Source organism: Amphiprion ocellaris, chromosome 16 (genome assembly GCF_022539595.1).
Source record: "Amphiprion ocellaris isolate individual 3 ecotype Okinawa chromosome 16, ASM2253959v1, whole genome shotgun sequence".
NCBI classification, from domain to species: domain Eukaryota; kingdom Metazoa; phylum Chordata; class Actinopteri; family Pomacentridae; genus Amphiprion; species Amphiprion ocellaris.
In genome coordinates this window covers 20,032,952-20,048,755 of record NC_072781.1, presented here as the reverse complement: position 1 = coordinate 20,048,755, position 15,804 = coordinate 20,032,952, and the positions used below count along the sequence as shown (strand labels likewise).

General features: G+C 39.8%; 1 protein-coding gene and 1 long non-coding RNA gene across 2 annotated transcripts; both read right to left on the bottom strand.

The window, feature by feature from the left end:
- Positions 1 to 414: 414 nt before the first annotated feature.
- Positions 415 to 2,737, bottom strand: LOC129350776 (uncharacterized). The gene is made up of 2 exons (XR_008604289.1): positions 2,369 to 2,737; positions 415 to 1,092 (listed from the first exon to the last, which is right to left on the bottom strand). It is a non-coding gene; the product is annotated as an uncharacterized LOC129350776 (long non-coding RNA).
- Positions 2,738 to 4,985: 2,248 nt separating this feature from the next.
- calhm3 (calcium homeostasis modulator 3) lies at positions 4,986 to 15,731 on the bottom strand. Its single transcript, XM_055018853.1, has 4 exons — positions 13,264 to 15,731; positions 11,594 to 11,721; positions 11,358 to 11,485; positions 4,986 to 8,898 (listed from the first exon to the last, which is right to left on the bottom strand). Exons 1-4 carry the CDS (start codon positions 13,548 to 13,550, stop codon positions 8,449 to 8,451), a joined length of 993 nt encoding a protein of 330 aa, XP_054874828.1. The 5' UTR covers positions 13,551 to 15,731; the 3' UTR covers positions 4,986 to 8,448.
- Positions 15,732 to 15,804: the final 73 nt, after the last annotated feature.

Sequence of the window (15,804 nt, the reverse complement as noted above, 5' to 3'; positions counted from 1 at the left end):
ACTCAGGAGACACACAAGAGAGTTTGGGAGGCGATGCAGCAGTATCAAGCTGAAGACAAGAGGATATGAACTAGACGACATATGAGGGTAAGCTAATGCTAGTTCGCTAGCTATCGTGTATCAGTCCTGTGAACGACCCAGTAATGGCTGCAGTTTATCGCTATTAGGTAATAAAATATGTATGTTGCATGTGTTTCAGATGGCTCTCTTATGAGCCTTCATAGGATTTACCTGAAGCAGCAGCACATGAACCTGCAGTGGCACAAGGTGTAGAGGAGGAGGGCAGAAATGTACAGGATGCACTGATGCAGTACGTGTCATGCAAAAGTTATTCTTCTCGTTATACTTCTGTTTTCCTGTCCCCGGACCGCTATTGTTTTCTTTAACGCAATTCTGACAATAAACTTTTGTACCTTTTGCAGATGTGTCTATGCTAGTGTTTTATTTGTGAAGGTTAGCAAGATTACATGACAAATTAAACACCAAAACATTAAAACAGCTGTTTTAAGAATATTCCAGTTTGATAAATCAGTATTACTTTGGTGTAATTCAGTCAACGGAATTATGAACCATTAAGGAGTTTGTGTTAAAACATGTTAAATCCCATTAAACATAAATGCATTATCAGGGAATACAGAATTGTTTGGTTGAGACTGTTGACTCTTTTCCTACCAGTGTCTTAACAGACAAAATGAAAAGTTATGATGCAGTCACATAAGTCACAAAATAGTTAATTAGTCAGCAGCAAAATCAAAACTATTTACAATGTGCAAAATACAAACTGTGGTGGGCCTCTCCTACAGTGGAGGGCTAAAAGTAAAACTATATACAACTAAATCTCAAGTCTCTGGGAGGTGGACTCGCTGGCTGCCCACTGCCTGCACCAGCTGCCCCAGCACACCCAGGAATGACTGGTTGAAGGCAGCATTCTGGGCCATCTCCTGCACCGCAAGGCCGCTTCATTCTCTCTTGCCTCGCTGAGGAGCAACTGGATGTTCTCATCATGCTGGGCATGACTCCACTCCTCCTCAGCCTGCATCTCCACAAGTATGCTTGGAAGGTCCAATTTTCTGTTGCCCCTTTTCTTCTTGCCTAGACCAAAGACAGAAAAGTGATCAGAATCAGCTTTAATGGCCAAGTAAGTACACAACATGCAAGGAATTTGGTTTCGGCTGTTGGTGTCACACTAGGAATATGGAAGAGAATAATAAAAAATAAAGAAACTATAGAAAGAGGAACAGGGAGGAAAAAGAAATAGTAGCAAAATTAAATAAAACAATATATACAGAAATTTACAGCTAGACTGGAATAAACACATTAGCAAAATGATAATTGCTATAAACACAGTAGTGCAAAAGCAGAGAATGCTGTTCATGGTGAAAAAAAAATGCTGTACATGTCCATTGGAATAGTGACTATTGTACAGGTGTGTAGGAATGGCTCAGCTGTTTATTACAGTGATGGCAGTGGGGAAGAAACTGTTTTTGTGTCTGGTGATTTCTGTGTTCAGTCTGTAGCGCTTGCCAGAGGGGAGGGGGGAGACAGTTTATGTCCAGGGTGAGTGGGGTCTCTGATGATGTTTTCTACAGTCCGTACTACACGCTGTAGTCTGTTTCTGTCCTGCTATGTGGCTGATCCAGAGGTGCACAGGACAGACTGGATGACTGCAGTGTAGAACTGGATCAACAGCTCCTGCGGCAGGCCGTGTCTCCTCAGCTGTCATAGGAAATACATCCTCTGCTGAGCCTTTTTCAGGATGGAGTGGATGTTAGTCTCCCACTGCAGGTCCTAAGAGATTGTAGTCCCCAGGAGCTTGAAGGACTCCACAGCTAAGATGTGATGTGTTTAGCCACCCGTCCATTGATTTTCAATCATGATCATGTCTTTGATTGCTTTACTTTAATAAATTTTTGGCACTCTTTAACTGAAGCACAAACAGTATCTCCTCCACCACAACTAAAAACAACATGGTGTGAACTTAATTTCATCTTCTGCACATTTTGGAGTTGCTAAGAACAGCTGTGTTTTCTTATTTCTATGTATATTTTCATTCAGTTTCACAGTTACCTAGTGACTATAAGAAGAATGGTTGCAATACTACGTTGCACCAGAAAGTAAATTAGAGCGACTTGCTTGTTAAGTCAATGGAAAAAAAATGCAGCTGCATGTGTTCTGTTTATGTGTCACTGTAGCTACATGTAGCTTTCTTCAGGCGTTCCTGAGCTGGCATGCTGCACAGTTTGCATTTACACCTGCCTGAATTCTTGGTCGTTGGTCTCACTGTTCTGATCATGCTTGCAGGCATTTACACCTGTAGTAATAATAATAATGCGAAAATCAACCATGGTCTCTGTTTACCGTGTCTTACCGGTGATAAGACGTTGCTGTTACGTGCTGGAGGTTGATGTTGACAGGGTCGGTGTCCGAGTTGGTACTGGTGCCGAAGCTGGTGCTGGAGAGGAGGCAGGGGAGCTGGGGGCTCCGCGACAGAGGTGGAGTAGTCTTCGCATGTGGAAAGGGATTCTTGATCAGAAATAAACATTCACCCTAAGTACACGAAAAATACGACATTGTAACTTGTGAAAAAAATAAACCTGTACGACCACTAGCTGAGTTCGTCATGTTGACTGATGTATTAGCTTCTGAGTAGTGATGGTCCGCAGATACCCGAGGCTTCCACACATGCGCTGTAGCTCATGAAGCAAACGTATCGAGCCACTGTGCCGAGGCGTGGTTTGGTCACGTGACTCGTGACGTTTAAATCACTTCAGTGACGTTTGAAGCATGCAACTGCTTCGAATCACCTGATTGGTTCGGTTTGTTATGTGAATGTCAGCGGGATCGAGTGTGTTCCGGGATAGGAGATCCCTATTTAGTGTTGTTCATTTGAATTGTTTGTCGCAGAGTAGGTTGGTTTTTTTGCTGTTGTTGCCGTGATTTGCTTTGAGGGTTAGTAGTATGTCAGATTTCGTATTTCGTAGAGAATAGATAGATAGATAGATAGATAATAAATATATATATATATATATATATATATATATATATATATATATATATATATATATATATATATATATATATATATATATTCCCAACTCACCACCCCCATGACACACCTGGCACAGAACCTTGTCAGGTGTTTAGCTGACAGACTACAAACCAAAGAAAAAAAAACAGTTCACTGGTTGTTGCTCCATGTGTGGCTCTGCAGTTCAAAACTTTTGGATTCATCAATCAGAATGGCAGCCAGTGTGAAAGGACGTTTAATAACAGAATGCACAACAATTAACATAAAGAATGCCAAGCAGCAGTCATCTACGTCACAAGCACCACCGCAGCCTCGTCCTCCACCACCAGCAGAACCTTCCACTGGTATTTTTTTTCTCTTCTGAATAGGGAATGACTGACATTTCTGGTGATGATGATGATGATGATCTTGAATATTTTTCAGTTCAACTGTGGAGCCTATTGGACGAAGACGCAAGTAGAGCCTGGCAAATGCAAAGCGCCACAGCGAATGCAATTGTAGAAAGAACGGCAGACCCACTGGCTTACTGGGCCACCCACAAAACCGTTTACCCAAACTTGTACAATGGAGCCAAACATTTCCTGTGTACCTCAGCCTCATCTGTGCCGTGTGAACATAGTGAGTAAAAGAAGGAACTGCTTGAGTCCCAAAACTGTTGATAAATTATTTCTCAATAAAAACTCATAACCAGTTACATATGTTAGAGAGGAAGGCTCTCCAACCAGGGACCGCTCGCTGTAATGAACAACACGTGGCTTCTTTTTACTTGCAGCAAGGGTAACCCACGCACAGTGCAACACGACACGTCTCGTGTGAGCTACAAAGAGGTGGTCCCTGCCGTCCTTTATTTATACAGTTGGGTTCACAAGTTAATGATATGCGAGTGGGTGTGAATGTGAGGTGTGGTCTGTGTGTGTGTGGAAAAATACAGTGAAATACAGTGGGGGTGGTAAATGCATTGAAACAATAGGTACAGGTTTCAGTAAGCTTATGTACTAAAAACATCATGTGTAACACAGTTCATACCATAACTATTAAGCATAGCCATTAATGATAATATAAAAACCTTCTAACAACATAAGCACTTTTTACTGACCTCTTTACCAATAAACCCCAAGACATACTTTGCCAAAATCCATAATAATCCATATAATCTTTATTTGCACCAGCCCCATGTGAAAATGACATCAGTCTGTATTTTAGAGCATCTCATGAATGTAGCAGCACCGTTTAAATGTTTCATAACACAGAATATAATTGAAGAGTATATAGGGTTACAGACAAACATGGCAAATAAGAAACGTGCCATTCAATAGTTATTGTCATTATTATTACTAGTAATTAGGGTCCGAGCACCGAATGGTGCAAAGACCCTATTGAAATGCAAGGAATTATTTATTATTATTATTATTATTATTATTATTATTATTATTATTATTATTATTATTATTATTATTATTATTATTATTATTATTATTCTTTCTTTTACGACATTTTGAAATGCACTTTTGGCGGCCTTATCATACCCCAAAACGCATGAAACTTGGCATGCTCATCAGGACTTGCGAAAAATTTGATATTTTAGGGGCGTTGCGCATGTGTGTGGCAAAATGGCTCCATAGCGCCCCCTGGAAAATTGAAAATTAGACATTTAGGCTATGTGTGGGATAAAACAACTACAGAGTCAAACAGCCACTTAATATTTAGGCTACTTCACAATGTAAAACATGATCAAAATGAGGTACCTCCATGAGATTATTAGGTCTTACCTGCGAAGTATCTGATCTGATATGGGTTCTGATAGGAGTTACTTACCACAAAATGGGACCTGACTACAGGTGTTACTAATTTCGATGGTATGTGTTTTTCTTCTCAAGAAACTCTATGCTGTGTTGATTTTGGGGTCCACTGTCCAGCCAGAGCTGACTTGTGGCCCTTAGGGACATGCAGAGTCGAGGAGCTCCGTCTGAGGGGGTCTTGTTTTTGAGTAAGGGTCTTCAAATAACAACCAGGTGTTGTAATTCTATCCTTTACCAGAGCGTATAAAATGACCGCCAGCCCTTTGTTCAAATGGGAGATTCATATTGGCTGGGGAAACTCTCCACAGGCAGACCATTGTGCCTGTTCAGATGCTGTCTTATTTATGTAATAAATTATATTATAAAAGCAACAGTGTCAACGGACGTTTTCTTGAACATCTGCACATCCTTGAGGTCTAAGAGAAACTACGACACCTGTTTGAACAATGTTTTATATTTCATCTTAAGCTGCTGCCACATGCACTTCTCCCCCGCGGGATTGCATCTAAATGAAATAACTTAATAGGCTACCATTCAAACAGTTTCCCCCTGTAATATTGCTGTGATTGCGAAGGACTACATTTAAACTAACGCACTGACTCAGGCAGCAATGATCTCCCACGCCGTCCCCTCTCTTTTGCAGCTGCAGCGGTGTTGCACTTCTTTATAAAAACAGGTTCAAACTCGCCATATGGGCGCATTAAGATTTCCAATTCAAGTGATGTAAAAAACGCAGCCCTCCGCTTCCATGTTGCCATGGTGACTCGTTGAATCAGCGCTCCATTGATACTGGCTTTTCAGAGTTGTGGTGCACGCGCTTAACTCCGGGTGAAACTACTACGAGTTGATTAAACCAACTCAAATCAGCCGTTCTGGAACCGAAAACTCAGAGTTTCCTATCTCAGAGTAGATCAACTCAGAGTTCAGGATTACACTCAGAGTTTGTTGAACCTGCTTTGTGAAATGGACCCAATATCAGAGATACAATGGCTGCAGCTGTATCTGTTCCCAAAGCTGCAATAGCTGAGATACAGGGACATCATTATGAAACTGTTGTGGCCCTCATTTACAAACCTGTACAGTTCCAAAAATGGAACTCTTTGCCCATTGTTTGAATGGGCAACAGGGATGGGCTGCTGTGACAGCAGAACAATGTCAGAAGCTGGTGGAGAGCATACCACGACGCATGGCTGCAGTCATCAAAAACAGTGGTTATGCAATCAAGTACTAACTCCTGTGCGTATCATGTGAACTAAAAAAGACAGAAAAGAAAACATGGAATGCCTAAAAGCACTGTTTTTAGCAGTACAATGCCATAGCTATTGATGGAAGCACTTAAGTGATTTCGGTTATTATCAAGAAAATCATGGAAAATGGCTAGATATCAGCTCTTAAATTAAACTCTTCTGAGCTATTTTTGTTGTTATCATTGTATTTGTGCAAACAAATGTACCTTTAGTTGTACCAGGCATTAAAATCAACAAGAAAGTGAAGAAAACAAGGGTGGTCTAATATTTTTTTTACATGACTCTATATTATAGTGCACCTGTACAGTTAATTAAATAAAACTAAGTAGAAAACAGAATCGCTGTGCAACTTTGCTTAATACAATAGGCCTATTTGCATGCTTTCATCAGTTTGTGTGTGTGAGCTCCATGTCAAAAACCTCCATGCAAAACTAGCCAGCCCACACCCTAACATATTCAAATGACTGTCACAACATGTTTTGATTCTCTGTTTTGGATCTCATGTTTTTTCCTCTGTCCCTCTTCTCTAACTCTCATCACTTTTATAATGTACATCACCTGCTTTGGGAACAAATATATTTAATATAAGCTTGCTGTCATTAACAAAAACACACATTTGTGCACATTTAGTGGTATAAAACATGCCATATTGTCTGTTGTTATTCCAGTTTGATGTCTCTTAGGCTTTCAGTAAAAATAAAAGCCAATAGTGTCCACTGCTATGAATGTACCAAAATGCTGCTGTCCACTGACTCTCTCAGTGCCCTCAGACCCTAAGTTCTGCTTTTCATAGACAGCACTCCGAGCCTAAAGCTGCAAAGAATGAAAAAATCCCGCTCCATCCACACTATTACATTTTGATTTTTCCCTGTGTTTTAGGAAAAGTAAAGCAGAGACTTCTAAGAAAGTGGGAAACTTCTGCAAAAATCTGTGATTGTATTTTAGTCTGGATGGGAAGAAACAGTTGTAGGAATGAATTGGCCCCTATTCTGGGGAAACTAAGACTTTTTTTTATTATTCTATAGTAGAAGTAATAATAAAGTAATTCTAAAAATTTGGAATCAAAAGCTTTTAATGCCCAGCAAACTATATCTCCATCCAAAAAAATACCTAAAATAAAATGAGCATTGCCTCACCTTACTTAATCTAACCCTCATTGGTGCAACAAATTGCCCAGACATTACAGCCCAAGAACATATTGAGAAACAGGACAGGTATCGAACAGCTCAGGAGCAGACTCGGTAACAGGTGAGACATCCACTGACACAGAATCAGTCTTTCTGGGGGGAAAAAAATTCAGGCTCCATCCACACTATTACATTTGGATTTTCCCGTGTGTTAGGAAATGTAAAACAGAGACTTCTAAAGAAACTGGAAACTTCTGTGAAAATCTGGGATTGTATTTTGGTGTGGACAGGCAGAAATGATCATTCAGACACTCACAATTGCTTTGTGATTGGTCTTAACTGTCATTACCTGTCTTTCCCTGAATTGTTATACTCCTATTGCACGAAGAAGCAAAGACATCCCTCTTTATTAACAGGGATAGTAAATTACAGGCATTGCTAACTTGGTTGTCTATGGTAGCAGTCTCTGGTCATATTGTTTGCCCTGGTTGTCTCATCTTTATCTTGTTTACCATAACTAAGTCTGGTTAAGCGAGGGGCTGAATAAAATTATGGTGGAGCGTTTCTGCTACATAAGCAACAAAATCTCTCCTTCATGTTTAGGCCAGCACCTGATCAATGGATGATCATGTGATTTGTGTTTTCAAGCATGTCAGGACACACAGAGGTTATCTCTGAAACAGAGACACAGTGAAAACATATTAGTGTGAATGTAGCATCAGAAAGGAAAACAGAATTTGTTCAGATTTATCATCAATATACATATATAGTGCAAAATTTTGTGTAAATTGTTTACATTTTTTCTGCTCTCTAGAGTTCACACACACATAACACCCTCCTGTTTGTACATCCACACAAATTAAAATGAATCTTGGTAGAAGCCTTGAGACTATGATGGACATAACATTATAACACGAGCATCAGAAGTGTCCTGGTCTGATGATGAACTTTCAGATCTCTGATCCTCCCCTGAGGGTTGGAATAGTATATGAATCATGATGGAGCGGAGGTTATCATCTCCAACCATGTCAGTTCACACATAGTTGAAACTTTTTGCTTCAGTCCAACTCCACGTGAATGAAGACAGTGACAGGCTGTTGAAAGCTATAAATCAATCATAACCAAGTGAATGTTGAAACTAAATTATATCACGCTGACGTTTGCTAAGCTTTCTGCTAACCTACATCTAACCTACATCTGTTAAAGATAAATGATTCATGGTGCAGCTACACATTGTTGAAGGTGTTTCAGACATCCGAGTATAGTGTGTTCCCTTCACGGTCCTCCCAGGTAACACAAGTCTTGGGTCTGTGGGAAATCCTGGTCACATCCAGTTCAGGTTTACTATAGTACCACTTGTTAAGCAGCTTGTCCACCTGCTGCTGCTTTGTTATTCCATGAAGTCTCTCCTCTTCTTCCTCCTCCCAATCCTCTCTGAAGTTGCTGATGAAGGGTGGGTGGGGTAGATAGAGTACAGTGTCCTCCCTCATGTCCTCAAAGAACTGTACTACGCATTTCCGGGCAAAGTCCCGAGCATGCAGGACGCAGGTTTCATCAAAGAGCTTCTGCTCCACATCGAGGTAGTTGCTCCAGTAGCGAGTCTGCAGGAAGGTGGCGTGGTCATCGAAGCAGGGCTTGATAAGGCGTCCCATCGCCCCCAGCACAATCAAGAACAGGAGGATGGACCAGCCAACTGCCTAGACAGGGCAAGGAAAGTGAGCCAACAAAAGCTATCGGTCAGTGGCATTAGTTTGTCTCCCACAGGTGAATGCTGTATGTGCAAACACATCACAATGGCCTGAGCAGCTGATGAGTCGGACAACAATTTGGACATGAATGGCACTAACAATATAGAGCTGTGGTGTAGCTTCAGAGCTGAGGGCAAGCACTATGTACAGTTTATCATGTCTGTGTTTTCTCTTACTTTTATCCTTTTGAAAACAACTTTGAGATTTATGACCTTCCACGATAATTATGGGATAATTCTGACTCATTTGAATTTATTTTCATTTCATTGCTTTCATTCATATGCCCTCATATTGTCCATAAGAGTTGTCCATAATAGCCATGCAGAGATTCCTTCCTAAAGCAACGTCATTGTAAGTGATGGGAGCTAAAATGCAGCCATTGTTTCATGCAAAAACACTATTCAAACTGTTAAGCTTTACGAGTCTGAATTAACTAGATCAAATGATTATCATCTAAGCCTATCAGCACAAACTTCTCTCTAAGTTTCTACAGTGTTGCTGAGCCATGGCAGAGAGATGAAACACAAGGGGGGAATTTTCCATCTTACAAGACTCTAAAATTGTAAATTCTGAAGTTACTGTTACACTGGTGTTCAAAGAAAGTCTGTTACAAAGGATTTCTTATTTTATTTCTGCCTGCCTGTTCACTCTATAGTATGTTGTGACCATCATTACAAATAGACATATAAACTGAATATTTATTAGAATGAGTAGTTAAGGCAAAGCTCACAATGCTCTCAAAATACTTCCAAATGAGCTTTTGTAACATACATAGCTTTGGTAACATGATATTTGGGTTTTGTCATATAAATGCTATCAGAAGGGGTCAAGTTCTCCTGGGAATCCCAACCAGTTAGTTAGCTCTCAGAATTATCATGACCTGGACAACTGGAGAATCTACACAGCCAAGACCTCGTGTTGCTTCAGTTCATCATTTTAAAGAGAAAAAAATGTAATGGTTGTCCAGGTACCATCCTGACACAAAGAGGAAATGACTGTAGGGATGACAGCTGAAGCAATTCTACATTAACACCTACATGTGTCAATTTCATCTGATGCAATGTGTAAGAAATATGACAGTACATTTTGGTTTTGGGATGACACAATTTCAGGAGGTGATACACTTTCTTAAAAAAAAAAAACTGGCTAGTGAATTTGTTTGCACAGAACAAATTTGGGATTTTGTCTTCTAATTATTATGTTGGAACAACATTAGGGAGTGATCTGTTCATGGCCAGCACATGAAGCCTAGGAATGCATGTACACGAACAGTCAACGGTTTTAGAACAAACATCTCAATTTTTCAAGTTTTTTATTGGAAATTATGCATGTTAATGTCTCATTTTACTCTGAAATGAAATCACTGAACAAATAAACAAATGAAGTAAAAAAAAAAAAAAATTTAGAAACCAAAATGTATTCCAAACTTTTGACTCATCAAAGTAGCCACCTTTGGGCAGATACAACAGCTGAACACACTCGTAGCATCCTTTCCAGTTTCAGTTTCCCCCAGTTTCCAAGTGCCTTTTGATGGTAAAGAACACTGAACTCACTGACACCTTGATTTTCTTCACAATTTTTTATGCAGGAAAGACCTACATTTTAAAATGTTACAATGGTCTGTCTCTCTGCTACTGTTCATGGCCTTTTCCTCGACATTTTTATAGCAACACACTACTTTCTGAAGTTCAATACTGTTCAAATAATGCTCTGGAGGGTAGGGTGCCACGGTGTGTTCCAACACTACTTTTATGCAAACAGAGGGGGTTTTAAGTAATCAAGAAAAATTGGGATTTGGTAGCACCAACTTTCAAGGCTTGATCAACCTCCATTGCTGTAGAACAGCTTTAAGTTGTTAACACATTTCCTGTTCCCTGAAAAAGGCCTTTTTGTATCATTCTGAAATGTACATTATTTTTCAGTTTTGGGTAACATTGCCTTTTTTAATCTCTGGCAGTTCATCACTTACTTTTGTACCCTTTCAGTCTATCTAATGGACTTAAACTACTTGAATTTCAATAAAAAATTGGAAAAACTGGGGCGTTCTAAAACTTTTGACCAGTAGTGCATGTGCAGTGCAAGGATATAGGGCCTTGTCATTATAGGTTTTAGGAACTTATCAAAGCTACAGTGTGTAAACACAGTAACATCACTCCAAGAAAGTCAAACATGTCAGGAAGCGCAATCAGTTGGAAAAAAACCAACAGAAAATCTAAACTACTTCATGTGGAGGTGACTGAAACTAAGTTTACCTAAAGGGAACTATTAACCTTCATTGCAAAAGTGCGGTACTTTGTAAATAATTACAGTAACATACAGGTGTGTTTTTCTTTTGCATCAGTGAGTGTAGGCCTTCATGAAATGTACAAAGATGTGTTTGCATGTATGAAGAAATTGTGGTAGCTTACCTGTGAATGGCAGCGAACATACCGAGAAACTGCTTTGCGGAAAGAGCTGTTCTTGAAGATAACATCCTCCCTGCAAGGCACTTTAGCCATGATTTTGATCACATCCAGACCTGTGTTGTTGGGCAAGCCTGAGGGGAAAATACACATGATATACTACAAAAGCTAGTCATGGGCCAAAATGTAGATTTTGGTAAGAAAACTATGTATTTATGTAGCATGTGTGTGTTTACAGATACCTTGGAAGAGTGCAGGGTCTACACTCACGCTGAAGGCACAGATGAAGATCTTTCCATCCAATAAAGTCACCAGGATCCAAACCATTGGTGCCAGTAATGCCCTCTGGATCATGGCAGAGAACAGGTACCTGGAGGAATGACACGGGATCAATTTTCAGAATCATATTTTCTGCAGTCTGAACCCTCAAATTTCACTTTCATCTGATCATAGTTTCCTGCTACAAGGAAAAATGATGGGGACACTGTAGCATAATAATGTCATGTATGTAAATGTATGTAGTGCATTAGAAAGTATTCAGACCCCTTAGCATGTCACTGTGTTACTGCCTTACGTAACATGAGAGCTTAAATTATTTTTTTTCTTTAATCAGCCTACTGTCATACCCAAACAATGACAGAGAAAAAAAAAAGAAAATTTTGCTAATTTATTCAAAGGGAACACTCGAAATCTACCTTTGCTGCCTCTTAGCCATCTTTGAGTCTTTTTTACACCATGATTGGAGCCCACCTTTGGCAAACTCAAAAACCAAGAAATCAATGGTCACTTTGGTTGAGCTCCAGATATTTTATCCTGAGAAACTTTTTGAAGGCCAACAGTCACTGCAACACTCCACTGACCTGGATTTATGGCAGAGTACACAGACTCTCCTGAATGAATTACACATGAAAGCCTAAAAAAGCCAACAGGACAATGAACAGCGTTCTCTTTGAATGCTGCGGCGGCTAAGGGATAACTGCGTGAATGTTCTTGAGTCACTCAGTCAGAGAGCTAACAAGAACCCCAAATCTTTGGTGATACCTGAAAATGGCTGTTCCCTGCTGGTCATCTTCCAATCTGATAAGTTTGAGAGAATCTGCTGAGAAGAATGGCCGAAATGCTTCAAACCCACATGTGCAAAGCTTGTTGTATCATATCCAAGTGAATTTGTACAATATTTACATATAAAAAAATGTAAAAAAGTGAAAAGGTCTGGATATTTTCTGAATGCAGTGGAATAGGAAAAATACATTCACAAATTAAAGTCATTTTGCTAAATTTGATATCGGGCCCTATAGTGCATAATGAGGAATGTTTCAATTTCTGAGTATTACAGAAGCGACTTAGCCTAGCTTAGCATAAAGATCAAACACAGGTGGAAAACACTGTGGGAAACAGCTAACTTGTCTTCGTCCAAACTTCAACTGAAACCTCTGAAGATTATTGATTGACATGTTTGTTTAAGCCTGCTCTGTTGATACTTCAGCTACTGTCACATAAAACTGATGGTACAGTACTTTGGCTTGAGTAGGATGTGTAATGTTGTAAATGACTATTTTTACATTTTTATATTGGTTCTTTCAAGTCAGTAAATGGTAGGACTCCACAGGGTCCTTCTCTCTCACTTCATCTTTAACATGACTGAGCTAGAATAAGGAATATCAAAACTTTTAATTCCAAATATTTATACAAAGCCAGTTCACAACAAAAGTCATCCCAAGGATCAGACCATACCATATTATATTACAGAGAAGAACTCAACAAATTCCAAACAATTCCCTTTGACCTAGGGCTTTGGTGACAATAGAAAGACAACAACCTTCCTTTTTATAGTCAGTGTGTACTCAAATATCAAAGCAGGAACTGTCTGTTTGACTTTGTGCTTTTATTATATAGTAAATGTTTGACTCACTTAACCACTGCAGGATTTTTGGATCTGTTCCCAGTGGGTCTCATCCACTCATCCATCATGACGCCCGTATGTCGGTTGACAAGGACCCCCAGAAAGAACAGTATAATAGGAGGGACAGTCATCACTCCTAGAGAGTACAGTTTGTTGTACTGAGGAAGACATGGGCAGTTAAAGTCGAAGCTGGTGTAGAGTTTGACGCTGACCAGGGCCAGAATGATACAGATTCCATTGGAGATGGACTCGGAGTTGGACTGGAAGTACTGCAGGACTAACTTGAGACGCTCCATAACTTAGATCAATTGTAGGCAATGGTCAGGGTGGAAGATCAAACAGTTAGGTGATCCAATGGCTCCCGGGTATTTCAGAATCAGAAAACTTTATTGACATTTGTAAGGATTTTTTTTTAATCAATCAAGGATGCAAACAGAAATAAGTCCAGTATTAATTTATAGAATTACAAAATGGTTTAGAGTCTGTAAAAAATATGCTAAACCTACCTCACGATATGAGAAAATCCTTTATGAAGAAAAGTCATAAATCCACAATTTACAGTCTGAGTACACCACCTGCTCTTTTGTGGAGAGATAATACTTACAGAATAAGTCAAGCAGTGATTCACCGACAGAGAGTGCCTGAATCCACCTGGGCAGGTGACAAAGCTGTGTGGACACACCCTGCCTCACTGTTAAAGCAGCACTCGCAATAATCAAAAGTTCACAGACAGTAAGTTAGCCTCTGTACAGTCCATGAAGCACCAATGTTGTGCAGGAAGGTTGACATTAAAGCATAATCCATTATTATTATTATTATTATTAATTATTATCAGATCAGTTGTAATCAAGCAAGCACTTTATTTGATGGTCAGTGTTCCTAGCCTATGCAATTATTTAAGTTGTCTTAGTTTGTGTGTGCTGTGTTCTCACATCATAGATATTAACAGTAGAATATAGCACAATGTAATTATTACAGATAGCAAATCTGACCAACGGTAAAATAAATAAACAAATAAAATGATCCTTTAATAATGTTAGTGCCAGTAGTTTGACAGTGCCTTGGTCTAGAGCAGTGTTTCTCAACCAGGTCCATTCTAATAAATTTGTCCATATTCCTGGATAAGAGGGGCACACCATCCAAAGTGGGATATATGCCATCGCTCCTATTAGTTACCAGCATGGTTGTTGTGTGTGCAAATGTACATAATGATCACTCTTTGGAGACAAACACATGGATGCTGCTGCTGCAGCTGTTACACAAACTCAGAGACAATATTTCCCAACAGCTGGAAGAAATAAACTTCAGCTCCTCGTAACATTTTGTGTAGAAAAACACTCGGCTTACATTCGTCATTGGTAAATAACATTACTGTTCTGTGTTCCCTCTAGGATTTTTACCAGCAGCGCCCCAACACCCCTGGCTACTTTCCCTGAGCCTGGATCTGCTGGAGTTTTTTCATCCCACTGGTTTTGTCTGTATAAGTTCCTCACCTTACTATGTGAAGTGAACTGAGAGGACGCGTTATAAATTGATGTAAATAAAACGGAATTGACTTAAAAAAGTAGATAGTGAACTGCACAGTGGCTCGGTGGTTAGCACTGTTGCCTTGCAGTTAGAGGATCCCCAGTTCGTGTCCTGAGCTGGGATCTTTCTGCATGTTCTCCCTGTGCACATGTGGGTTTTCTCTGGGTGCTCTGGCTTCCGTCCACAGTCCAAAAATATGCTGAGGTTAATTGGGAATTCTAAAGTTGCCACCAAGTGTGAATGTTCTTGTTTCTCTCTATGTACAGCCCTGTGATAGACTGGTGACCTTTCCTGGGTGTCCCCTGCCTTCACCCTATGTCATCCAGAATAGACTCCAGCCCTGCCACAACCCTAATGAGGATTAAGCGGTATATAGATATTGGATGGATGCAGATAGGTTTGAATTCTCCTGAGTCAGCAATCACATCAGTCTGCAACTAGGCATAACTTGGCAACTCTTACTTGCCTGCTGCACTTGTCCTTCTCAAACTATAGGCATTCAGTTTCATTCAAAATATGCATCTAATTGTAACATTAAAACAGAATTCCCTTAAATTACAGTACTGAATGACAACTGCAACTTATTTGTTATATTTTCCCCTAATACAAGAATGTGACTAAGTGCCGTTTAGAATGGAGGCTGTTATTTTACTCCTTGGACCACAATGGACACTTCAGTGTAGCAAGAGGACAACTATGATTTACACTGATTAGCGATACAACTATAAAACCAGCTGAGTAATACAGCGTATGACCACCAAAACTGCTCAGACACATTAGGGTATGGATGGGACTTTTGGAAGTCTTCTGTGGTCCTGTAAGTTGCAGGGCAGACCTTGAATAGCACACATGCTAGATCAGATTTGGGATCTGGAAGACTTAGAGGTTAGGTCAAAGTGTTATGTTCTTTAAAGATATGCTGATGTCTGGGAGTGCAGTTGCCATTTCATTGCAATGATATGATCAAGGTTGTAAAACTCAACTGTGTAAAGTGAATACAATATGGAGGCAATGTGCACAAAA